The 25,660-nt window shown below is 37.6% G+C and overlaps 1 protein-coding gene across 3 annotated transcripts; it reads left to right on the top strand.

Moving 5' to 3' along the window:
• The first annotated feature begins 926 nt into the window (after positions 1–926).
• LOC102203359 (poly(ADP-ribose) glycohydrolase) lies at positions 927–25,061 on the top strand. Of its 3 annotated transcripts, none has more exons than XM_005736461.1 (17): positions 927–954; positions 1,664–1,752; positions 1,849–2,597; positions 2,872–2,994; positions 4,432–4,518; positions 4,770–4,844; positions 8,431–8,523; positions 9,103–9,257; positions 12,111–12,190; positions 12,276–12,336; positions 12,456–12,531; positions 13,651–13,798; positions 17,961–18,039; positions 18,817–18,925; positions 21,553–21,658; positions 22,836–22,964; positions 24,270–25,061. In XM_005736461.1, exons 2-17 carry the CDS (start codon positions 1,665–1,667, stop codon positions 24,443–24,445), a joined length of 2,334 nt encoding a protein of 777 aa, XP_005736518.1. In that variant the 5' UTR covers positions 927–954; position 1,664; the 3' UTR covers positions 24,446–25,061. The 3 variants fall into 3 exon arrangements, with proteins under 3 accessions (XP_005736518.1, XP_005736517.1, XP_013767102.1); XM_005736460.2 differs by lacking the exon at positions 927–954 and adding an exon at positions 1,038–1,574; XM_013911648.1 differs by lacking the exon at positions 927–954 and adding an exon at positions 1,048–1,065.
• Positions 25,062–25,660: the final 599 nt, after the last annotated feature.

Below are 25,660 nucleotides of genomic sequence, written 5' to 3'. Positions count from 1 at the left end.
CTGTTCTTTTTCAGATGAAGGACATGCTTTTTATTGTCTATAGTGACTGCATATGACAAGGTCTCATCTCCATATTTCTAAATGTATACAAAAAATGTTAAATGTTCCATATTAGACCATCTGCTGAAAAGATGATTAGGTCAGGTATCAGGTACCCACCTCTTTTGAATGTCGTGGACTGTTAATGCTCCTAGACCATCTGTGAATCATCTGAGGATTTACAATGGAATACTTGGAAACCCCATGGAAAACATCTGGAAGGTAAATTCAGTAAGATACTATAAATACTGAGAAGTACTCACTTATAATCTCATTATCACTTATCAGTAAAAGGTCTTTTAAATGCCAACACCCAAAACACAATCAGATTTCTGCGATCCAATCCTTTTAAATGAGAAAGAATTAAGTATACACTATAGAGCAAACAAAGCTCTTAGTCAGAGTAATAATGAAAATACAAATGAACAACAATATGTAGCAATTGTCGTTATGAGTGTACAAAAGAAAAAGTTCAGCAGACAAATAACACAACATTTAGCCCATCTCAAATGTGATGTATCCAGGTCTGGTGCCTGTTGAGTCTACTGAGTGTCTTTTATGCTTAATTCGAGGCAAACCAAAGTAGGTTTACCTGTTTTTTGCTTGCTTGTAATAAGGAACCTCCTTTGACGGGAAAAACAGGTATGATAAATTTAGGCGGAAAATAACAGCAATTTAAAATATTTGTCATACAACAGGTATGCATTGGTGCACCTATTTAATTTTAATTATATGTGTGGACTTTTAAGACAGGTGTGTGTAGAGCTGTTGAATGGAATGAGCTCCCAAATACACCTCAAATATGTGAAACACTTACGTAACATGATAAAAATAACGATTTTCTCTGTTTCTATAAAACAATGCTGTAAACCACGTCGGTAGTATCGTGTGATGGGTGTGATGCAACAAGAGCAGGTTAGACTTCCGGCCTTCGAAGGGCGCTTTCAAGTGATGTACGTTTGAGTTATCGCGTTTTTCTCGTAGACATCTTACGTCACTCTCACGGAAGTGTTTGTTGTTTTTAAAGTAAGCTAATAAACTGTAGCATCGCTTCAGTGAAGTAAAAAAGTACGGGTCTACGGTTTAACAATAACAAAAGGCTGGAAAAGTTTCTATGCTGTCCTTCGAGTCTCTTTCTAAGTAAAACGCTATCGATTAACACAGCAGCTGCTCAAGTTTTTTGGATCATTGTTGGCTCAAAAATAGTTAGCACGTAGGCTAACCAAAAAGATACGACTGCGTGAGTCGTTTGTAGATAGCCTATCAACTATCTGCTGAATGTGAAATGCAAACATATGTTTCCCTTTATTGCCATGCATTAAATTTTTAGTGTGATAACTAGTAAGTTAATGGGCTACTTTAGTAATTACGTTCATAACTAAAGCACTGGCATCTACTTTCTAAAAAGAGATTGCGTTATGTATGGCTGCGCACCATTTTTTAGGATTTGTTCATCTACTGAAAAAGGGACTGTATAAGAATCAAGTCTGTGCAAAAAACAGCATCTTATCTTTGGCGTCAGCTCAAGTTGTCCTGTAAGTGCGCATGTACGGTGCAGTCTTCAAGTTTAAATTGAACCCGCACAGCACGGACATGTTTTATGTGTTGTTCTATTCTTTTGTAGAATGACTGCACTGACAGACTTAGAACCTTTAGCAAAACGACTAAAGGTGGGAACAAGTGCTCCATTGTCTTCTTCATCTTCTCGTGGAGGTATTTGTCTAAAAATATTTCCCCCCCAGCAGAGCATATTACTACATTGCAGTATCCCCCCTTTGTAAAATAAAAATTCTGTGTTTTATTTGTCAGGCTCACTTTCGAGTAGTCAGAGCGTCGGTGCTGCGACTTCAGATCAAGAAAGAATGGAAAATAAAACCGAGAGAAAGGTGGTAATAAGGCCAAAAACAAGTGGAGCAGGTGACTTAAGAGGTGTCAAAATGAAAGGTCGCCTTCAAAGAATTGGTCCAACACAGCAACAAAAGTTCAGAAATACTCTTGAAAGATGGTTGATCAAGCCAATGGAAACCTCGAGTACAGGAGATGTGTGCCAAACCCAAAATGATGAAGAAATGATGGATGATGATGGTTTTCAAAGCACCTCAGCTCAGTCTTTAGAGTCCAAAGAAGCTGAAATACTTTTTGTCACTGACACAGATGAAGAAACCCAGCCATTAACTCCAGCAGACTTAGATCAAGATCCTCCTGTATCACCAGCTGCCAAAGATTCTGCAGGGAGTGATCTTACACCAACATTGCTTCAAAGTGATGATGAATTAGAAACAACAAAAATGGACACATGCCCAGCAACCTCCGATGGTTCAGTCAAACTCAATTCTAAAATTACAGACTTCTTTTCGGGGGTGTCATCACCAGGTTTTCCTGGGAAACGACGCAGGTCAGAAAAGTCTCCAGAGAAACAAGATACAGAAAAGGAACCTAACCCTTCTGAAGTCAGTTGGCTCGGGACACCAATAAGTGAGCTAAAGAGGATGCCAGAATGTGGCGAACCACTTCCTCCACTGAAGAATGTTCCTGGCCATCACACCGTGATGATTAGGGTTTGATCAGTTCTCTTCTATTCAGATGACAGCACAGATATAGTAATATACCTAACAATTCAAGAAGTTAATGTTAAACCTAAAAATTCAAGAATTTAATATTAATTGAATTTGAAATTCACATGTGATTTTAAGAGATTTTGTTGTGATTTCATCTCAGTGTTTATCCTGAATATATAGAGTAGACATACTTGTATTATTAATCATGAGACTGTTTGGTTTGTGTACGTGGAATGTCCATACTAATGTCATTTATTTTGATTCCCATTAACAGACAGATCTTCTTCAAAAGGATAAAGTTCCTGTTCCATATCCCACTAGATTTCAGGATGCCTGGGATGATGTACATGTCAAGATGCCTTGTTCCAACAGGAACTTATTTCCTATAGAAGATGAGGTAAAGGCTCAAGTGTTTAAAACTTGTTTTCGATGTGAATTAAGAAATGCACATGAAGTTACAGGTTGAGGGCATAAATTCGCAAGTTTTACTTAAGTTGTTTAAGTTGTGGGTTATGTAATCAGTGCAGTCACATGATACACATTACTGAAGGTAACTATTTAATTATTTAAAGCATCTAAAGAGAACCATAATTAGAAGGCAAAACTATGGATGATGAATGGATGTAAAAAAAACAAGATGTATGTAAAAAACAGTCATAGTAAATTAATAGTATGTGGAAAAGAGAATATTTAGGACAAATGTGCATGGTGCAATGTCCTATCTGATGAGGCAGTGATGCTTCATGCTCAAATAGCTAATCACATAGTGTTTTGAGTGTCACGTCTTACTTGTATAGTGTCCTAACATAACAGTGACAGTGGATGCTAGAAGCTTCTCTGCACCAGTGCTACATAGGCCATCACTGTGAACTCTACCCAGTTTAGCCTTTGTTTACTGTCTGTAATAACCTTTGATAACATAAAGGTATCATAATTCAGTTAGTTTTTAAAGATTTCTTTATATTAAATCAAAAACTTTTATTAATAATAAACAACGTCAGGAACATTCCATGTACTTTGTGATTTAAAAAAAATCTTGCATTAATTAAAATTTAATGCATAACCTTTAAATTTACTGTTCATCAAATGTCACGTGCTTAGGCCTTACCTTTGACATCAATATTATCTTTCTCTCCTGTCTTCTCTTTCATGCCTCTTTCTTGATTTTTGAGAGTAAAGCTGTCACACTTTAAGATTTTTCTTCTTCTAGGGAAATAGAGCAATTGATGCAGGTTGTGTTACAAACTGCACAGAGGGAGTTTGTATGTTTGCTGATATTTGTTGATCTGCATTTAAAAATGAAGCATCTTAAACTCTGTTTATGGTTGCTCATGAATTGCTAAGTCCAAAAACTGCAACTTTACTTGCTTTAATGACATGAACACATGACAGGAATGAGAAGTAAAAAAAAACAATGTGTGCAGTGTGCAGATGGGACCATGGGGTGGCCTTAATTTCTTGCTGATATCAGAGGTAAGCAGCACCAGGCTGCAACACAGAAAAAAAATCAACTCCTTTGATATTTTTGTGAATTCAATGGACTCTAAAATGTGGTTCACTAACTCATTAATGCTGCTCTGGATCCTGCCAGCTCACTTTAACTCCTGCTTGTTAGTTGCAATAGTTAGAACAGTTCTAAGTTTGCAACATTATAGCTGGCAAGATGTCAAAAAATAGCAAAGCGTATGGTGCTTATTCATCCAGGCTGGGGTTATTCCTTCAACAATAGCTGTAAAGATTCCTCACATCTCTGAAGTCATGAAGTACAACAAAACAACACAGTATTATTGTTTATACATAAAAAATCTCAGACCTGAAATGTATACTTCCACAGGAAACACAAGAACTGCAGAATAAAAGTCGGTGGGAGCTGATCAAGGAAACTTTAAACAAGACATTTACAAGTCCACATGAGCTGAAGGTACGTTGTATATCTTTGTCCCTTCATTGGCAAGACAGTATGTCTCCTCTAGTATGTCTCAGTTGTTGTTACCAGACTCTACCATAAGATGGCATGATTAACCCAGAAACCAAAATACTGTCACAGAATTTAAGTAAGCTGACACTTTAAAAATGCAGGGATGCATACATATGGAGTAATTGTGACTTGAAGTGATGTTTAAGATTAATTTTGATTATCAATCTTATATGTTTATTTTTGTGATATTACAGAATGCAATGTTGAAGTACAGTGCATCACATGCCAAGAAATGGGACTTCGCAGCGCTTCATTTGTATTGCACAAAGGTAAACAGCATAGCTATCAGAGTGTGATGATTAATAATTGTTGATTTTTTAATCGCGTTGAATTAAGCGTCTTTTGTTTGGAGCTGTCATCGAATTAATACTGACACAGAGGTCTGTAATCACACACAAGCACATCTTAAAGATGTCAAAAGATTAGCTGTAGTATAATAAAGTATTAAGTAGCTAAGTATTAACTGTCCAATCACGATGCTTAATTGCCAGCAGAAAGCACTGTGTTCATCTGTTAATTATTCTGCTATAGAAACACTATTAAAAAGCAGTATGAATCAGTATCAGTAGATAAGACTAATAACCAAATTTGCAGCTCCATAATTTCAAATACTATGAAGACATTACAGACACAACTTGTTTGAGGTTATTGATACTAAGAGAGATTTGTCTGGTTAAATCCTTGCCATCCACACCTGGACTTCATTAAATGGATATTAAAATGATACAATTGTACCTTATAAAAACTTAAGATAATTGTTTTAACGGAGAATATAAGGTAATTCTAAATTATTCTAAAGTTCTCTTACTAATGTAAGGAAATCAAGTTTTGATAGATTCCCCTTGAAAACATTTGATTTGTTTTGCCCTTTTTCAAACTTTCCTTTTCCAGCATTACAGACATGAGAGTGAAAACATTGCTCATAATTATAGAGAATTTCACAGGTTTTAAGATGTTGTTTACATGATTTTTTTGGTACTGTCCCAAGCTAAGTAAAAGCACAAACAAAGATGAGCCTGAGTTGCATCATAATTTCCAGAGCACTGTTGGTTCACAGGTCTATGCTCAGAGTTGTCAGCGTCTTCTCCGGCCTTGTTTGGAGCCCATCCATCATCTGTCTTAATGTGCTCTGTGTCATTCTGTGTAGAGAATCACAGAGGACTGTACTACAATCTGCCTCATGAAGGGGATGCGAATATTCCACTTGAAGCGATAGCTGTGTTTTTATGTTTAATATAAGTAGCACTGAGCCCGTAAGAGTAAGAAATACTCTTTTTTTCACGGTGAAGTATTGCTACATCACCATGTACTACATGGCATCAGCTATATGTTTCACCGATATCTCTTATGCCGCATGAAAAAGGACACGTAAACCTTTTTTCATCAATGTCATTATACCAAATGGGTTTCTGTTATTTTGCTGAGCAATAATGGATTTAACAGCGGGACAGAATCCTGCAGCCCTTTACAGGCAAAATGGGAGTCGAGAAAATATTTGGTCTTTAGTCAAAAGGTCACATTTAGTAACTTGTCAGAAATGAAAGTGGTTGAGTTTACATTCTCGGAAACTGATTTATTCCAGCCTTATGATGTTAAATAAATTGTATGGTGTATGTATGATATAATTTATGTTATAAAGGGAATTCTGTTAGCAAATTTTCAACATGTTAAGGCTGAGAAGCTTTAGCCATAGGCTAAGTATTATTGCTTCAGCTGGCTTTGGATTGTGTCATTTGTCAATTTGAATGACAAAGTTGTCTTATATCATACAAAAAAATACCAACTACCAATGAACATTTCATATAAAGTCACATTTTAGATGAGGCCCCTTGTAAAGTGTAGATAGAGACATCAAACATCTGCTTGTGTGCACATTTGACTGCTAAATTGTAAAAACAAAAATTGTTATAATTGAGGGTTATGTTTGATACCAGCTGATAACTAGTGACGTAAGTGTCACTGATGGGCACCGTACTTAACTCTTTTACTTTTGTGCCATATAGAATTTACTCAGAACTTTCATGTGTTACAAATCTGTGATTTTTATATCATTATTATTAAAGGGCTGAGGCCACCAGAGCCGAGCTCCACCTCCCGATAACGAAATCACTGCTTGTTAGAGCTCAGCTCTAGCTCCATCAGCATCACAAACTCGCATACAGAATTGCCCCTTAAACACAGTAAAGTTAGCCACAGTAGACATTATTACAAATTCAGGAGATGCCAAGTGAATAAAAAATAAAGAATTAAAAGACAGCTATTCCAGTTATTCTACTAATGGAAACACAGTTTCTTATATTAATCCTATAAGCTCTTTTAGATACAATATTTTATTGAATGATAATTCTATAATAAACAGAAAAAATAAGATTGCTTGTTTTTTAAATGCACAAATGACACAATAAATTTAAATAACTGTTAGTCTTCTGCTTTTTATAGTTTCAGTGGAACTAATTTCTACTAAAGGGTAATTCTCCCAGTTGAACCCAGAATTAACCCTGGAATAAGCCAATAGTCTTCATGTGTGTAAATGATCCAAGAGAGCAAGTAGAGTTTAGTATTTGTTGACATTTAATTAAAAATAAAAGCGTTTGCTTTACTTCCAATTGTGTGGAAAAGCGAACAGCGTAGAATAATGCACGCAGCTTTTCACCTCCTGACGTCTCCCGTGCTCCTTGCCACATTGTATGATTTGAGTGTCAGAGAAAAGGAGGGATTGAATAGCATGGAGTGACGGGCCAGGCAGTTTCATTGAATATTCATCTGAGGACGGATTCCTTATGAATAAGTGAACAGCTGTTGACAGAAAGCATCAGTTTTGTTCTCTTTCATCCGCCCAGTCAGTGCTGTATTTACAGTTAGGAGCATGTGTGTTTTACTTTTACATGGTCTCATGTCCGTGGACTTGGTTAAGCAGATTGCTTTAATTTGTAGACCTGTTGGGAAAACCTCTGGTTTCTTGCTGCTTACACCCCCACGTCTTGGTTGATTGCTTTGTCATTTCGGTGCGATGTACAGAGCAGTATGAGGTCATACAGAGAGTTAGTATAGCTGATTTGATGCACGTCTTCTTCTGATTTAAAGAGTTCAGCTTATACTGCCTCAGCTATTTCTACTGTCTCCTCCGTCAGCTGCCTTAATTTATAATGCCTGTAGGAGCAGTTTACGATGTCAGCTAGGTCATTACTTACAACACTGTTTAGTCAGGCTTCTTTTGCCATAATATAAATGTCCAAGGCTAAATCAACAGTAAAGGCTTCATGTGCTGGGAACACACTGTCCTTTCTATTTCAGACACTTGGTCATTTGCATCTCTTCCAAGAAGACTGTTTAATCAGTTGGCATGCAAGTGTAACCTTGATGAAATTGCTCTGTTATTGATCATTCTGACATTTTGTAGCCAATATGGATGTAAAAAAAAAAGAATGTATAATGTCTGTTATCTATACGATTCATAAATGTGGTGTAGTCATGGAGGATATGCTACTATGGGGTGATATTATTATTAACATAGATGAACTGTCCCACTTAGACTTGATGTATTTTTATAATATGTCACCACATCTTTCACATTCTCTTTTTAATTATCAATATAAGAAGAGAACAGTCAGCTGTAACAGTCATTGAGCTCCCATAGATGTTTTACATCTGCATATTGTGGATTGGAATGCCCTTTGATTTTCTATAGTGCAGATATTTCAACAGTAATTGTTTCACCCTAAAAATTTTGATATGGATCATAGCTCGTGATTTTCTCTGTCTGTCTCAAACTAATCAGCCGAAACAGCTAATAATGTCACAGCTGATATTTGTGGCAAAGCAACAAATATAAACAGATCTTTGGTTCTCTCCAAGGTCCTGGAGCCTGATGCTGCTGAACATCTGTTTGAGTCCCTGCTGCCAGACATGGTGCAATTAGCGCTGAGAGCATCTGAGCTCTGTACCAAGGTAAATCCGTTGCTAACCAATGGAGACCGACATACTGGTCTTTAACATTATAGATTACTGCAGCACATTGATCAGAAAAGTCATATAATCCTGTAAAATCATAGTAAAAATTATGAGTTCAAAACACATAAGATGAGATGTTTTGATCATCTGGATCTTACATCGTGTAGTTAGTGTGTTTTTGCAGTAGGAAAAAAATTCATGCCCTAATTTGACCAAGCAGCCTATCATCTTGTTAAATATTACTTCACTGCATTGATTTTATTTCTACCGTGATTCATTTAAAAACTCAAACGGTCCCTCACAAGTAGGCACATTAACCAAACAGATTTGTAAGGGAACATTATTCATGTAGCAAACTCCGCATTGTTCTTCCTTGCTTATACAAATTTATTTATAAAATCATAACTGTAAATCTCCCAGGCATGAGGGTGTATGGACTTTGATTTAAATTAAAGGTTGATTTAGGAAGCACATAATGGTGCAAGATTATTACGATTTTTTTCAGCGTCTAATTCAATAAATTGACAGAACAAATTATTTTGACCTTCCTCGGTTGTACCTATTTTCCTCTTCTAGCCAATACCCCTCCTCAAGGCAGGCATGAACCACTCCATCACCATGTCTCAGGAGCAGGTGGCATGTCTGCTCGCCAACGCCTTCTTCTGCACCTTCCCCCGACGGAACTCTAGAAAGGCCGAGTACTCCAACTACCCAGACATTAACTTTTTCAGGTAATCTGGGGATGTACTACTCTTTGACTCATGGTGCTAAACGTAATATGATGTTGTTTGGTAAAGTATGTATTCGGGACAACTAACTTCATTCACTATGCATGCTTTCCTTATTGTCACATGACATAATGCTGTTCTTTGTCAGGATTATCAATGTAGGTCTTCACTTGGAAAGTATGAAGCATGGCTTGAGGGAAACCAGGGCCCAGGATGTGCAAAAAGGGAATCTTGTAGTAAAACATTTTGAACATAGGAGTATCAGTGTTGGCTAATTGAGCCACGCAGCAATCTCCTGGTAAATGCAAATCATCCATCAAGCCTATCATTGAACTTTTTTCATACATAGAAGAAGATAGATAATGGCGCATTTTCACATGGATTTTTTCTACTCAGTGAACACGGATGTTTTGGGAAATGTTTGTTCATGAAAATTTGCTTCAGAGATAGATGTAAAAGCATCATGGGAATTCATCAGTAAAATGTATGTGAGCTCAATTCAAGAATTTAGAGATATTACATAGTTTTGCATTTTCTTTGCATTTTGATTTTAACTTTCATTTCCTTTTTCTTTTTTGTTTTTAATGCAGTCTAGTTCAGTTAGAGTCCAGAGTAGATTTTCTTGTTTCAGTTTAGTTTTTGCTGTTTGAAAATATTTAATTTTAGTTTTCATTGGTTTCATTGTTAATTTTTTGTCTTTTTGATTATTATTATTTGAAGGTGATTTGTCAGAGGAAAGACTCAGGAAATTGGTACAGCTATGAGAATAAAAACACAACTTCCAGAGTCTCAATAAACACGCCCATCGGTGCCTCATCAGGCACAATTTTACCAAACTAACAAATACTAGAAATATGGATGTTCCCTGCATTTTTTAAAGTTTTCTAAGTTAGAAAAATCATTAAAGTTATTCAATTAATTCTAATTAGGTCTAGTTTCTATTTTTATTTTTGTTATGTAAATTTTTACACACCCGCTTTTAGTTTTTGCTTTAGTTTCAGTTAACTATAATAATCTTGCAAAGATTAAGTGACAAACTATGACCTAAATGACAGGTTGAACAGAAATGTGCTAGAGCCAACCCTGAAGGGAGTGTTTCTCTGAACGAACTGGTGCTGGTGCTTTCCGTTGAACATAAATTTACATTTATTCATCGAATTTGAACGATGCTACTGTTTGCTTTCTCTTGCACTTGAACGTTTCTCCAGTATGAGAATGTAAAAACAAGTGCATTCCATTCAAAAACACTGCATGCGACAAACATTAGGGTGTTTTCTTAATTCTGCAAACTTTCACTGTGGAGATTGTGTGGGCGGTGTAATGTAAATGAGTCTGCAGTTCACTGCAGAGTCATCTCTGTTGGCATCACATTGTAATTACCTAAATGGAAGAGGAAATTAGATTAACATTGACTCAGATGGCTGCTTGTGACAATAGAGAAGGCCGTTGGCTATTTTGCAAAAGGCAGTAAAGGAGTTCACTGGCATCTGAATTTCATTTATGTTGTGGTTGTGCTGTAATTTCAAAGAAACTGCAGCATCGTCCCCCTTTCTTCCTGCGCAAAAGTGTCCTAAATATCCTATGTGGTATGAGACAGAAAATTAAGTTTATTTCATTATTCAAAATCCTTAATACATTTTTATTTCACAGGAATACCCAGAGGGTTACTAAAGGAAAAACAAACACTCATTATCTGCGAATTTATTTATTTATTTATTTTTATCTCAAAGCAGTCTTCTTATTTGCATTGAGATAAAAGTGACTATAAACACTATTAGCTTTGGGTTTTTTTTTCCAGCAGTGACTCTGCCATTCAACATGTTCTTCCTGAAACTGTATCTATTATTTTACCACAGAGTGCAGCTAAGTTTATTAGAAACCCAGCAGTTACACTAAATGTAGCTATATACACCCTTTTACTGAGTTGCATCATACCTTCTGTACATCAGTTGGAGGTAAATTTATGTTATATAATTATATATTAATACCGTATTCCCTAAAGACTGTATGGCGATCTGTTACTAAAAGGCTGCCTTATGTAGTAGCTACCTTATGTCTAAGACATTTTCCCCGGGGACTACATGAGGCATGATTGTTTCTCGAGTCCACGCTGACAAAGAGAAATGAGTGCTGGAACTGACTTCAATGAATGAGTTTCCCATCCCCTAAAGGGCTCTCAGTGCACTGAGCTTTTGTCATTATTTCATTTCCTTCACTTGGAATTTCTCTCTTTATATTGTGGCATGTGGGGTGAGCTGCAGGGTTTTTTAGAGTGTGCTTGAGTGGGAGATGGTGGGCTTAATGCTCAAAGTGTATTCAAACCCATCCACTGCGCCTCGCTGTTAGCAGCTTTGTGTGTATCTGTGCTATATTCCAGGGGGATTGCCTTTTTGCCTCCTGAGGACTCTGTTGCTTAAAAGGGACACGGGGCTTCTTAATGTATCCCCAAAGAGGGAGGCCTGTTTCCCTCTCTCTCTCCCTTTTTGAGTGAGTGCTGTGAAGTGGCACATGAGTATTGCTCTGTGATGGCAAGCCTGGGGCAACTCCGTTGTCGTAACAGCGAAGGAGCTCCTACATAACCGGCTACTGACTGAAAAGGGAACTGAGTGAGAGGTGAACTAATTCATATCAAACGTTAAAGCATGACTGAACTCACATGGCTAAAGTGGACATCCTGTGTCTCAATTTTTCTTGGTCCTAGCTGTGGCATTTTGATTGTGAGGGTTGGGCATTTTGGTTGGGATGCTGTGTTAAACCAACTTTCTTAAGAAGTAAGCTTTTAATTTTTGTTTAAAAAACCGGATGTACAATATCAACAGTTATGTAATTAAATCCACGATTTGTTCTCATCTGCAGGCTTTTTGAGGGGTCCTCTGCAAAGAAGACTGAAAAGCTGAAAACCCTTATGTGCTATTTTAACAGTGTTACTGAGAAAAGTGAGTGGTCACATTTTCTTCATGTTAAAAATTTACTGCCACATAATTGTCTTGCCAGATAAAACATTTCCCTTGTTTTTTGCAGTGCCTACAGGTCTTGTAACATTCACCCGAAAAAGTCTGAATAAGCCACCAAATTGGAAAAGGTATAATAATATGATGTCAAAATAATATTATATGATGTATTCATTGGGCTGTTTGGAAACTAGCATGGATACATGTTCACATGTTCTTGATGTTGATTAAAAACTGGAAACTGTTTCAGCTCACAGACTCCACTCACAAAGCTCCACATCACCTGTGAAGGAACCATTGAAGATGATGGGTATGGAATGCTTCAGGTAAGAGAGAGTATGCGAGGAATGCACGAGTTGGAGAGACTTTTGAACCCATTGAATCTTTGCCCAAACGAGCTGTTTGTTGGAGTGTGCTTGGTTCCCATCCTCTTTCCCTTTACTGAGCCGCCTCGTTCTAGAGTCTTCCACCCAGAATGCTTACTACTGCTGAAAAGGCCTTTGAGGGAGCATTTGATGTGTCGGAGGGAGTTTGCGCTGGGACTGGGGTCGAGGCCTCTGAGCCTCTTGTGCTCTCTGCGTCGACGATACTTCCTGTATACTGTCAGGATGGCCTGCTCTGGCTTTCACCTTTTGTTTGCCTCCAGTTGCCACAAACTGACAGTTGATGTGCACACATGACCAGCTCCGGGGCACACTGCAACTTGGATTGATGGATGCTCTGTTGGGGTGGGGGCTGTGGTGAGGTGCTGACAGCCTGTCAAAGCAGACTTTGGAGGCTGGCTCGCTGTCCCAGAGATGAGTGACCAGTTTAGGGAGATCTGCTCTCAAACTGCTGCTCATCCCTTTGCAGCTTCTTCCTGGGGTTGTGAGGGGTTTGGTCTGGTCTGTCTACAGGCCAATGAGCAACTGTCAGAGATGAAATTGTAAGATTATATGTTCCACATGGGTGCTTTCTGACTAAAACAATCAATTCACGTCTCTCTGAGCTGAATCAATGAGATGAACGTTTGTTCTGAATCACAAACAGACTGAAATAGCAGTATTTGTGACTGGAGAAATATGTTTATTTTCACCTGTAGGACTGCTCTCTTCTTTTGAAATTTGCTACTGGCAGCCTCATACCTAAATGCCTCTCCTGGGAAGAGTTTATTTTGGCATGGAGGACAGATCTCTGAGTAATGCCAGCACCTTAGGGCACCTTTCCAATCAGCTTGTCAGGGATTCTGTCACAAACTGAATAAAAAGGGCAAAGACCATTTCATGAGGTGCTTTCTTCCTGTTTCCAAAGCTGTCCATTTAAACGTCAGACAGAATGTTAGCAGTTAGATATTTTCTTTTTATTTTCTAACATTTTCACATGTGACAAAACAATAGATGCTGCAAGAGTATTAATAATGTTTTATAATCTTTCCTTCATCATCAACCATCTGTCTTGATTTGCAGGTGGATTTTGCTAATCGGTTTGTGGGAGGAGGTGTCACTGGGTCTGGTCTGGTTCAAGAGGAAATACGTTTCCTTATTAACCCCGAGCTAATTGTTTCTCGTCTCTTCACTGAAGCACTGGATCATAATGAATGTCTGATTATCACAGGTAAGTGACAAACACTCTTTAACCTTGTTAAACAGTAGTTGTTACTAAAGGAATCCTATTCAATGATTCACAATTTAATCATATGATTCCGATCAAATCAATAATGCCATAGTCTCATTCTTCTACTTTTCTTCTACTTTGCTTTTTCGAATTTGACAGTAGAGAAATTGCATTGATTTCTAGTCAAACCCAGCATGGAGAACACATTGCACAGCTTCAGTTTACAGCTTTCTGACTCAGCATGGGGCTAAAGGATGTTTGTGGCAATTGTCCTGTTTTCTGTATCTGTCCTTGTCACCTGTTTTCTTTTGATTGGGTACACACGGTAAATTCTGGAGACAGACTATGCTGTTCTGATTGCGCTGTTGGGGCTTTCTGTTGAGTAATACTTCAGAAAGGAGTGTTTGCCACAAACAAGGCTGGAACAGGCCAGTAGACCCAGTAACAAGAGCATCCCTTAGGGAGCCCCAGCAGGAGGCTGATGGCACCTGTCTGCTTTGTGGCTTGATTGTGTTCGATGAAGACTTTAGACAACCAACCAAGATACAAACTAACAAAAAAAACAAACAAAATAAACAAACCATACTCAAATTCTCAAATATAATGTGACAGTAAAGGCCGCTAGTGGAACCAAGTCACACTAGTGAGTATGGTTGATGTGTCTTCTGATAGAAGTAAACAGAAATAGATTAATTGGTTTCACTGTGCAAGTGACCCAAAGCATACTGCTAAAGCAACCAAAGCAGTTTTCAGGGCAAAGAAATTTGATATTCTTCAGTGGCCAAGTCATCTAATCTCCGCTCAATAGAGTGTGCTACTCAGTTATTAAAAGCTTTAAAGTGAATGCAGAGAAACTCAGAAATAATCATCAACTTAAGTACGTTAGGGCAAAGATTTGGCAGACCATCTCAAGGAAGAAACAGCATGTGGTGATGTTCATGCGCTCTAACTTCAGGTAGTCATTGACAGAAAATTATTTTCATCCAAGTATTAAAGACAGTATTTAAAATTGATAAGTAGTATATATACAGTATATATTTTTAGCGGTTGTTAAGAGATGTTGTAATGTTGTTTGTGCACTGTTCCGTAAAAAAACCATAAGCAACGTAATTTGTGTGTTACCGATACGTATGTATACGGTACTTAAAGGTAGCTGTGTTACAGGCGCTGTTCGAGGGAAAAAAGCATTTGCAGTATGTATTTTTGTATGTTACCATAACGTTTATGCTACCATGTTTATGTTACCTTACGGATTGAATTAAATGTTAAAAATCCTCACATGTAGTATTTCTGTGTAAATATCTCATATTACGAGTGAAACGCATACGGCTTAAAATCCGGTGTGGCCTGTACAAGTACAAAATTGATTTTCTTTCTAAAATTAGAGCATGCGGCTTTTAATCAGGTGCGCTCTGTAGTCCGGGAATTACGGTACTTTTGAGCCTCTGGCAGATGTCAGAGGTATGTAATGTAAATAATTCCTTTGCAGTTAATGCAATTCTTTTGTTAAACTATTAGAATTAAAGCTAAAAGTCTGCACTTTATTCACAGCTTGAATTTTTGATTTGACAAAAACAAAACAATTTGTCCTTGTCTAAATACTTATGGAGTTGACTGTGTACCATTGATTGATTGATATATGTGTATTAAAAAAAATTAAAATTAACCAGATCTATCTCTCTTTGGCCCCACCGGACTTATTTATGCACCATTTATTTGAGTTATTTTATTTTGTATAACTGATAGAACATATAAGCTGCTGTAATTAATCCAGGTGTCTGCACAGGCCACATATTACACATTTTTGAAATCATGCTGAGTAAAATCACTATGAAGTACTCCAAATATCTACTATGTTTTTGCCTATTTCAGCTTGTTGTTTTGCATTGATTGCAATGTTTTGGTTAATCCACAACTCATTTCGATACCCTTAAGGGACAACAAACATCATGGATTATATTATATCATGTTTAAATAGAAACATCTTAAATTAAACGTCCTCCTTACATAGCACGTGCATTGGGTAAGAACAGGAAGTGAGGTCCTAGAGGCACCAGTCATACTGCAGCATAAGAGTTTCTCGCTCTCATAGAGTCACCTTGAGACTTCTTGCTGGCCGCCTTTCCCGCGTCTCTGCTTATGCCACTTAACTTTATTACTTGGGCCCAGAATTAATTATAGCTGGAAGACCTGACTCAGACCTGCTCTACTAATGGACTCTTCCATTCCATCATCTTTATTAAACCCGGGCTGTATCTCTTGTCCTCCACGGTAAAAGTCCAAGCCTTTGCTGCAATGTGGTCATGTGGTAAATCATGTTCCCTTGTGATACATTTTGGCATACAGTACTGAAGCTAATGGATCGTACTCCTGCACTGAAATTTGCAAAAGTGCCTTATCCTAATTGAATTTTCCTTGATTGCTAGATATCTGGCTGCCAGTGGGGCGGTCACAAGTATAAATAGTATCAAGGAGAACTCATATGAACCATATGAATGGTGGTGCTGACCAGAAAATGTGGTTCATGCTCGGTGCATGCAGGAGACAGTCATAGGGATTTTTCATTTTTATTTTTTCACAGTATTTTTTTTTTTTTTACAGCATCTACAATTTGAACATAATTAAAGCTATATTTTACCCATGCGCTATACTTTTTTGTTCAAATGCAGAAGTAAAACTTGTTAAAATGAGATACACTGCTGACTTTCTAGTGTCTGGTCTTCCACAAGAATGTGAGACAATTTGTTTTGATGCATTTACACATGAATGGGACGACCTTCAGGATTCAGTGAATTACACCCGCTGTTTTTTAATACGACCTGTTCATTTATAAATAATTTCTAAGGAACAGACACATCTTCTTTTAGCCAAGATCGATCCTCTTCAATTCTTACTAGAATAAATTTTTAAATGGCAAATGGGTTGAATAAAAAGCAAAAGCGTAATCTGTTTTGCTCCTGAAGAATGTGCCATTCAAATGCAAAAATGTTTGAGAAAAGAAATCTTATTTGGAAAACCAGTAAAGGTCAGGTGTATGCATAGTGTATACACACAAAACCATCTAGTACAACAGCTGTAATATCCCATCTTTAGATTAGATATCAACATCACGAAAGTATTTATTAAGTAGTAGCTTTATGGGTTTTTTTATTCAGTTATAGTGCTGGGTGCAAGTTGACATGTGTTTGCCATCAATAGCGTGACTGAAAAGTACCTGTGCATGTACCTCAGTCTTTTGCAGACCTTTTGACCCAAAGTATGCATCTTTAATTTCAAATGTGCCAATGGCACTGAAGCTCAAAAAACTTTATATGGGCACATAAGTCATGTAGAAGGTTTATTTTCTAGCGCTGTTAAACTACATGAGGTACGTCATTGTCTTACTCATTTTGCTTATTTAAAAAAATATAGGCTGGTTAATTATTAATGATGTGTCTGTCAAGTGGAGTGCACCCTAGAGATTCCCCCATGTGTTACTAATAATAGCTGCTGACCAAGGCTTCTCTATTAATCACTTGGTTTATTCACCTTGCAGCATGAAGCATCTCTGCAAGTGCTCTCAACAGCTAGGTACTAATGAGTGTTAATGAATGGGAAGTTAATCTGTGGCCCAATTATATTGACTGTCCTGTTGTCTACCCCCCTCTGCTCCCTCTTTACGGGTGTTGAGTGCTTTGCTGTGTGCTGGTGGTCAGTCATTGCTGCTTGCATCATTTCATGAGGGGTAACAACTTGACCTTCTGTTTTTCAGCAATCGGATGCTCTTCGATCACTTTTAACCCCCTAAAAAGTATTTAGTGCAATAAAATAGTAATAATTTGTTTTCTTTTTCTGTGTGCATGACTTGTTTTAACAATATTAATTTTCCTTGTGGTTTTAAGCATTGAGCTGGGTTTAGGAGCCAGTTGTTTGTGTTACACTAAAGTATGGTAACATGGGTTTTCAACTACTGATAGTATTTAGGTGGGAGCCCTAACAGAGTTTTTAAATGTCATTGCTTTTATCTATCAAAGATTTGTTATTCTGTATGTTAACACAATAAACTAACCCACATAGAGAAAGATAAATAATCTTTAATTCTAAGTATGTGTAAATAAAATTGAGATTTATATGTTTATATGTTGCCTGCTTAAGTGTGCCTGAAGTTCCTGTTTGTTCTTAGGAACACAGCAGTACAGTAAATACACAGGATATGCACAGACCTACCAGTGGGGTGGCAGCCGTTTGGACACAACTCCAAGGTATCTGGTAATTTTACTTGGTTTAAGACCTTTAACATTTTAAAATAATAAATAAAAACTGTTGTAACTTTGTTAGATCTCCTTACATTGATTAGCTTGTCTTTTTCACCACCTTGGTCTAGAAATATCTTGTAAAATAGTCACACTAGTCAAACTGTAGCATGACCAAAATTACTGCCAGCGTGTGCAATGAACCTGTGAAATTGTTGCTTCTGAAATAGTTGCTATGTCAAGACAGCCATAAAACCCAAATGAGATGGAATCAGTTTTTTATCAGGCTGAGACCAAGTTGCCAGTTACAAGCAATCTGTTTGTGATAATATGGCCATTCACTCTGATAAATCAGCAGATATTGCAAATCTGTTGCCATCTACATACATAGAAATTCACAATTACTAATTACTTTCAGAGTCCAGACAGAATTTTGTGAATCTGAAAGAAAAAATTTTATATTTCTCATTAAATAGTGATGTGGTAGCTATGGAATTTAAGCTGCAATTATTAAAGGAGTTACTGAAGGAAACATGCAGTGGTAGATTCTTTCCTTGAAATGCATGCAAGCCACACAAAAACTCAACCTAGGTTTCCACTGGCCAGCTGGCCCCACTCTGAGATCCCATTTAGAAAGGTTACCATATTTAGTACACATACGTTTTCCTTTAACTTTAAATCTCACAATGGATGGATTGCCTTGTCCTTTCTGACTCAGGGCAGCATTTTGTTCCACTAAAACATTTCAAAACCATTTCTTTGATTGAATTTTCATTTCATTTTCAGTGATGGCTGGCAGAGAAGATGCACTACGATTGTGGCCATCGATGCGCTGCAGTTCAAGAACTTTCTTGAACAATTTCAACCAGATCAACTCAACCGAGAACTTAACAAGGTTGTCTTTTACTTTTGTTTCACTCCGTATTTTGTGTTATTTTTTGCAGTTGTTTTTCTTCGCTCTGTATGTTACGATGAGTTGAGTAAAGTATTTGCCCAAAATTGTTGAAATTAGGACCATAAATCTCGGAGTTCGGTGTGGTCACTTATAGCTAGCTCCAAAAGTGAGTGAGTCCTCACAGACTTCATGGCCAGCTTTGCAGCAGAAAGAATTATGTTTACAACTTCCTATGAAGAATTTTACCATAGCACACATCTTTAAAGGCCTAAATTTAGTATAATAAGGGATGCGGTCTCTTTGCATGCCAGGTTGGTTTTGTTGTAAGGCTGTCTCATATTAGCCAGTATTAACATCCCATTTATTATCATAGTGAATAATGGCTGCACCTTCATACCTATTGTGTGCTGACTGTTAACCAGTTTTATCCTTGTAGTAGATTCACTCTGGTAAGCGTTAATGACTTTGTGCTTCATCTCTGTCATCTCCTCTGGCCCTGCACCGGCTATATGAGGAGAGAGAATAATTATCAGGTGTGCCTGCTCCACCCCTCCCTCCAATTCTTGAGTTTACTGTTGCTGGAATTTGGCACTATATGAACTGAAATCAATTGAATTGAAACACATAGAACCCCACAGCCAAGCCACTGCAATACCCAGATGCAGTCAAAACAATAGCTAAACAACAGATAACTAAACTTCACAGATGTAATCCACAAACCAGTTGGTTATGTCATAGTAGGTGCAGCCATCTTTTATATCCAGTCTATAATTTGTCTTATGCTTCACACCTGTTTAGATAGAAAAAAAAGAAAATTGTCATACATAGTGAGTGCTGCTGAAAATATACTTTTTTCCCCCCTTTTTAAGGGCAGCACTGTACGTTTTGATTTGGCAAATTTTTACACTGCATGCAGAGAGATATGTGTAGCAGCCTAGCCTGCCAAGTGACTTTGTTAACCACTACACTATAGAGCAGCTAGGTTTTAAAAAATCTACTCTTAATTTCTAAATTCTCGGTTAATTTTTTACAAATTTGTATTCATGATGGTGAATCTGTAGGGAACTTCTATCACTGCCACTGAAGTAATTTCATTTTAGAATTTTGATTTGCATTGTTTTAATGGTCTGAAGCCATTTGGTTGTGAATGGGGAAAAAAAGTCTCATCACAAATGTCACCTGAGTTGATATTGACTCGTGTTTACTTTTCTCAGGCTAAATAGATGAATTATGACGTGCCATATGCATGTAATACGTACTGATAGATTGCTGTATTTGTAAAGAATAAACATAATCATATTCATTACACTGTCCATTAGGCCCAGCATGAATTCTAATAAGCATAATTAACCTTAGTGCAATTAATCACCGTTAGCACATTTGCATCATGTTAAAGACACAAAAAACAAAAACAAAAGTCCTTTGTTATGTGTAATCTTCCCATGGTTGTCATATCTATTTGTAATAGAAAATCAAGATGTTGATGTTGTCAGGTCTGCTGTCAGAAATCATGGAGGGGTTTGACAGCTCTGACAAGGATTTAAAAAATGGACCAACATGAAGATCAATCCCAGTTCGACTATTGTTCAGTTAACTGTCATATCTGCCCTTTCACAGGAAGAATTTATGACTGGTCAGTTGGAGGACGGGCACTTACAATTCGTTTTCAGTATGCATCATTAATGTTAAGAGTCCCCTGCAGATATCTCATGTAACAACCTTTTGCAAATAATTTGCCATGTCACTTACAACCCACCCAACATGTGATTTCATATGTTTTTGGTTATAACACATGGGTTTAGTCAAATGAATCGATAACATTGAGTGAATAGCCATGAAGTGGAACAATGATGCTAAATGACATCGTGTTAAAAAGGCATGTTCAGCCTAGTCAACCAAACCTTATTTTTCATGGCCTGTCAGTAGCATGATTGTTATTACAAAACAAATATTCAATTACTTTTTGTAGTCAAACCATTTCACTTACATCACAGCTGGACAATTACACTATTTTACCACTTCGTTAGGTGTACCATGCTTGTACTGGGTTTAACTGCCTCAGTTGGCCATGGCATAGATTCAACAAGGTTATGGAAAAATTTATCAGAGACTTTGGTCCATGTTGACACAATAGTATCACAAAGTTGCTGTTTATTTTTTAGCTGTACATCCGTGATGTTAGGATCCCATTTAATCAAATCCCAATGTTGCCCTTTCGGACTAGGATCTGGTGACTGTGGATTTTGAAGAACAGTGAACTCATGGTCATGTTCAAGAGACCAGTTTGAGATTATTTGAGCTTCTTTACATGGCATGTTATCCTGCTGGAAGAAGCTATCAAAAGATGTGTATACTGTGATCAGAAATGGATGGACATGTACTCAGTATTGAACCCTACAGCCAAGCCACAAACCACATCCTGCCACTGCAATCCAGAAACACTGAGATAGGCTGTGGTGTTGAAGCAATGCTCATTTGGGGCCAAAAAATATCCCCCATAAATTACAGGACCACCATCAGCAGCCTGAACCATTGATACAAGGCAAAATGAATCCGTCCTTTCGTGTTGCTTACAATATAATTACATTAAATGATTGCATTTCTAATTTTCTGCTGTCTTTGTGTAGGCTTACTGTGGCTTTGCATGCCCTGAAGAAAAAAGTCAGAACCTTTCAGCAGTTGCGACAGGAAACTGGGGCTGTGGGGTTTTCGGAGGTGACACACGTCTGAAAGGTAAGCACTGACGTAACACTGCCGTCAGAGGATCTCGTGGCGAAATGGGCTCCTGTAATCTTTGTGCCCTTGGCAGTCTAATTGGAGTCTCTTCCTCGATATAACAGAATGTATTTTAGATAGAAAAGCTCCAGCAGATCAGTGTGAGCTCCATTTGTCTTCTGGGAATGCGTTCATTTACTTAAGGCCTGTTCGTTGGCTTCCTTCTATTGATCAAATGACAAAGTTAATATGTTTCATTAATAGAGAAATTGATCGCCTGCTTGAGTCCATCAATCTGTTGCAGCTTTCAGTCTGTGCCTTGTATCACTGTCACGGCAAAGGGAGCTCCTTTTTGCCAACAATTTGCAGTAATAGCTCTGCTTCTCGCTTACTATCTGACTTGGAGACCTTGTGCTTACAAAGTATACATCCATCCATTTATTAATTAGCTGTAGCAAGGTACAGTCCGTTATAGGCACTATCACTACTGTCTGCTTAATGATGTGCCTCCAGGGAAGAGCTCTGTAATTCAGATGCTGTTCTCTGCCTCGATTTATTGTCTGTAGCATCGCATAGACCCCCTTTTTTTTAATTGCCGGGTAATTTTTGAGGAAAGAGTTGAAAGGAGAAGGGGAGAGAAACAGCTGAAATGAAGAGATTCAGCTCAGAAATCCTGTGAAAATGTTGATTCAGTTTTGCTCATTAACTTGGCAGTGTACTAACATTCATTAATCAGTAGACACATTTCCGGTCTCTTAAAATATTCACAGCTCACCGGGGCCAGACCTGGACTCCCTTTGTAACTAATCCAGCATACTCAGTAGGGGTGAGACCAGTTCCCCAGATAACTTACCTTTTGCTGTAGGCTACAGAAGCTGATACTTCTCAGTTTTAAACAAAAGCTATTGGATGACTTTTCAGACCTCTGTTTTATTTGTCTTTGTTTTGTTTTTGCAACTGAATCTATGAACGTGTGTGGAAAACTCTTCAAAAGAATGTTCAAATTGTTTTTAGCTCCTATATTTTCCTTTCAAGCATTTGCTTGAATCCTTAATATACTTGAATACTCAGTTATTTTCCTTTCGAACTATAAATAACATTTTTTTTAAAGTCCAGTTTAGTTGATATACTGCATTGAAACATATTTTGTGTCACATACACTATTGAGGCTCATCACTGCCTTCTTTTCCTCCAGCTCTGCTCCAGATGCTGGCAGCTGCTGAGGCGGGCCGAGACGTAGCCTACTTCACCTTTGGTGACAGCCAGCTCATGACAGATGTCCACAACATGCACTCTTTCCTCATTCAGAAAAATATCAGTGTTGGTAAGGGGAACAGCCCAGGCATCGTGCCAGCTTCTTGTTTTTATGAAACTTTTTGCACTTTTATATTCAACATTTTTAAATTGTCAAAGATGCAATTAAAGAAATAAAGTAAATACAGAAAATATGTATTGAACACGCCACCAATTTTCTAAGTAAATATAAGTAATATAAGTTTTAAAAGTGCTATTGACATTAAATTCTCACCAGATGTCTGTAATAACCAATCCAGTCCATACATGCAAAGAAATCAAACCATAGATGTCCATAAATTATATGTAACAATGAGAAGTCACACAGAAATGGTAGTGAAGAGAGGACACCAGCTGACATCTATCAGTAATCAGAAAGCAATTCTGCCACTTTGTGCAAATTAATATCAACTGGTTTGGTTCCCAACCGATGGCCTATAAAAAGGTATCTCGTTACCATGGTGTCACACAAGAAACATTTCATGATGGGTAAAATCAGTGCGCTTTATCAAGACCTTTGCAGCCTTATTGTTGTAAAACATACTCATGACATTGGTTACCGAAGAATTTTTAAGCTACTGAATTTTCCAGTGAACACTGTTGGGGCCACAATCCAGAAGTGGAAAGAAGATAATTTCATCATAAACTGGCCATGACCAGGTGCTCCCCGCAAGATTTCAGACAGAGGAGTGAAAATAATTATCAGAAGAATTGTTCAGGAACAATGGAGTTGACTGACTTGTGGAGAGCTACAAAAAGAAAGGATGAATGGAAAAACTGGGGATATTTTTGCTAAAAATCTGCTGCCATCTACCAAAAGACAATGGAAACATCCAAGGAAACTTTCAGTTGGTTTTGGAGAAAGCACATAAAGCTCTATGGAAAGCACTAAAGCACTAAAGCTCAGAGTTCATAGAAGGGGCCCACGAAACCTTCAGGAGTTGAAGACTGTGTGAAAGAATGGCCGTGGCATGTGACTAGTTTCTCCATACAGGAGGCGTCTTCAAGCTGTCATCACGATCAGGCTTTTGCATGTTCGATACTTTTTCTCGTGTCACTTCATTATGTAACATAATTATGTTACGTCTATGGTTTGATTTCTTTGAATGTCTGGATTGGATGGGTTGTTGCCGACATCTGGTGAGAATTTCATTACAATAGCACCTTTCGAAACATATTTACTTAGAAAATTTTTATTATTTTTACCAGCTGTAATAATCCAATTATTTTTTGTTATGAGTTTTGGAAAATAATATGATCTCATGAACCATGAAATTTCCATCCTATATTTCAGTCTAATATGAAGATTAGACAATATCTCCTTGTCTTGTTACAGGAAAGGCGTATGATCTCTTGGGGCAGTATTACAGCTCAGAGTGCAAGAAGTGCCTTGGTCGACGCCCTGACGTCAGCCTCTATTCCTTCATCTACCAGCAGGTCAACTCCTCCCTGGCGCCTGATGACTCCAACATGGGTTCAGCCAGACAACACGCACCCACTGACTGCCATTAAGGTTAGGTGGCTGATGAGTCACCGTGACTTGCCTTTAAAAAATGAATATTAAATGAATAAAATATTTTCAGTTCCTTTGCTTTTTTTAACAAAATCTATTTTCTTTTGTTCATATGATGGTGGATGTACCAGATGTGGTTTTAACCACAGGCTGATAAAAATGATAATGAAGGTCTAGCATGCATACCCTTTAAAAAAGGCAGGGGGTGGTTAGTTATGGCCGCGTCTGGCACTGTACTCCAAGATGTGTTCATTTGGCTGTAGCTGGTAATACTGCAGTAGATTGAGCTTCAGTGTGACGCGATTGTGATTTTAATGGTGAAGCAAAGGTTGCCATCCATCTTCTCAGTTTGTCATGTTGCCTATTTTTTACACCAGCACATATCCAGCCTAATTGAATTGGCTGTCAGAAATCAAGTTAGAGGAAAAGAGTAATAAGAATTGTGTGTTGGAAAGCTTGCGGTCCCAGAAAAGTGGTTTGATTTAAAGAGCAGCCTATTTCTCAGCAATAATCGCTTAACTTCTGTGTTTATTTATTTGCAGGCATTGAAAATGGATCCATTCAGATTACATTGTTGTGGGTGTTTCTCTGTTTGTGATTGCAATTAAGATATTAAAAAATAAGTGTTTACGTCTTCCATTCATTTCAATGTAAAACAGTTTTCTTTGCCTTTTTAATTTTTATATAACATCACTAGAATTAAAATAAATATTCTTGGCAAATTTTGTTTTTCAAAGAATTAAAAAAGGTTACATTAAAAATCAACAGCACAATTTAAATTGAGCCACAAATCTCATCTCTGACTTGATGAATGATGCTTCCTTGTCCCACAGATGTTATAGCAAAATGACTTTCTACACAGCCTTCCCATTTATCTGTCCCCAACTATTGCTTCATCCTTTCCTTCACAGTTTAATAAGGTCACACCTTTTATATAAACTGCACATGACACCTCATTAAGTGAAGAGTAGATCATAGAGCATCCAGTCAGATCTGGGAGTCAGGTAGTGGGAATCTGTGTGATTCGTCTGCCTGTTATACAAAATGCAGCTTCTTTTGCGTCAAGAAGCTGGCTGACCGAAGTTTCTGCAGGTAGATCTTTGGCACAATGTGTTTAGCTTTCATGGATTTCCATGGGTCTTTATTACAATTATGTATTTAAGCCAATTTATGTTAAATAAAAGCTGATTAACACCATTAGCAGTCTGACATTG

Source organism: Pundamilia nyererei, unplaced genomic scaffold (genome assembly GCF_000239375.1).
Source record: "Pundamilia nyererei isolate P.nyererei 1_Seehausen unplaced genomic scaffold, PunNye1.0 scaffold00069, whole genome shotgun sequence".
NCBI lineage: Eukaryota > Metazoa > Chordata > Actinopteri > Cichliformes > Cichlidae > Pundamilia > Pundamilia nyererei.
This window is presented reverse-complemented; position numbering and strand designations above follow the sequence as displayed.

What these genes read in the sequence shown, in the direction of transcription:
- LOC102203359 (XM_005736460.2), top strand. Translation starts at nt 1,462, where the DNA reads ATGGCTGCGCACCATTTTTTAGGATTTGTTCATCTACTGAAAAAGGGA. An exon ending in CATCTGAGCTCTGTACCAAG is followed by an intron (nt 8,524 to 9,102) that starts GTAAATCCGTTG and finishes TTCCTCTTCTAG; the next exon opens with CCAATACCCCTCCTCAAGGC. An exon ending in CCAGACATTAACTTTTTCAG is followed by an intron (nt 9,258 to 12,110) that starts GTAATCTGGGGA and finishes TCTCATCTGCAG; the next exon opens with GCTTTTTGAGGGGTCCTCTG.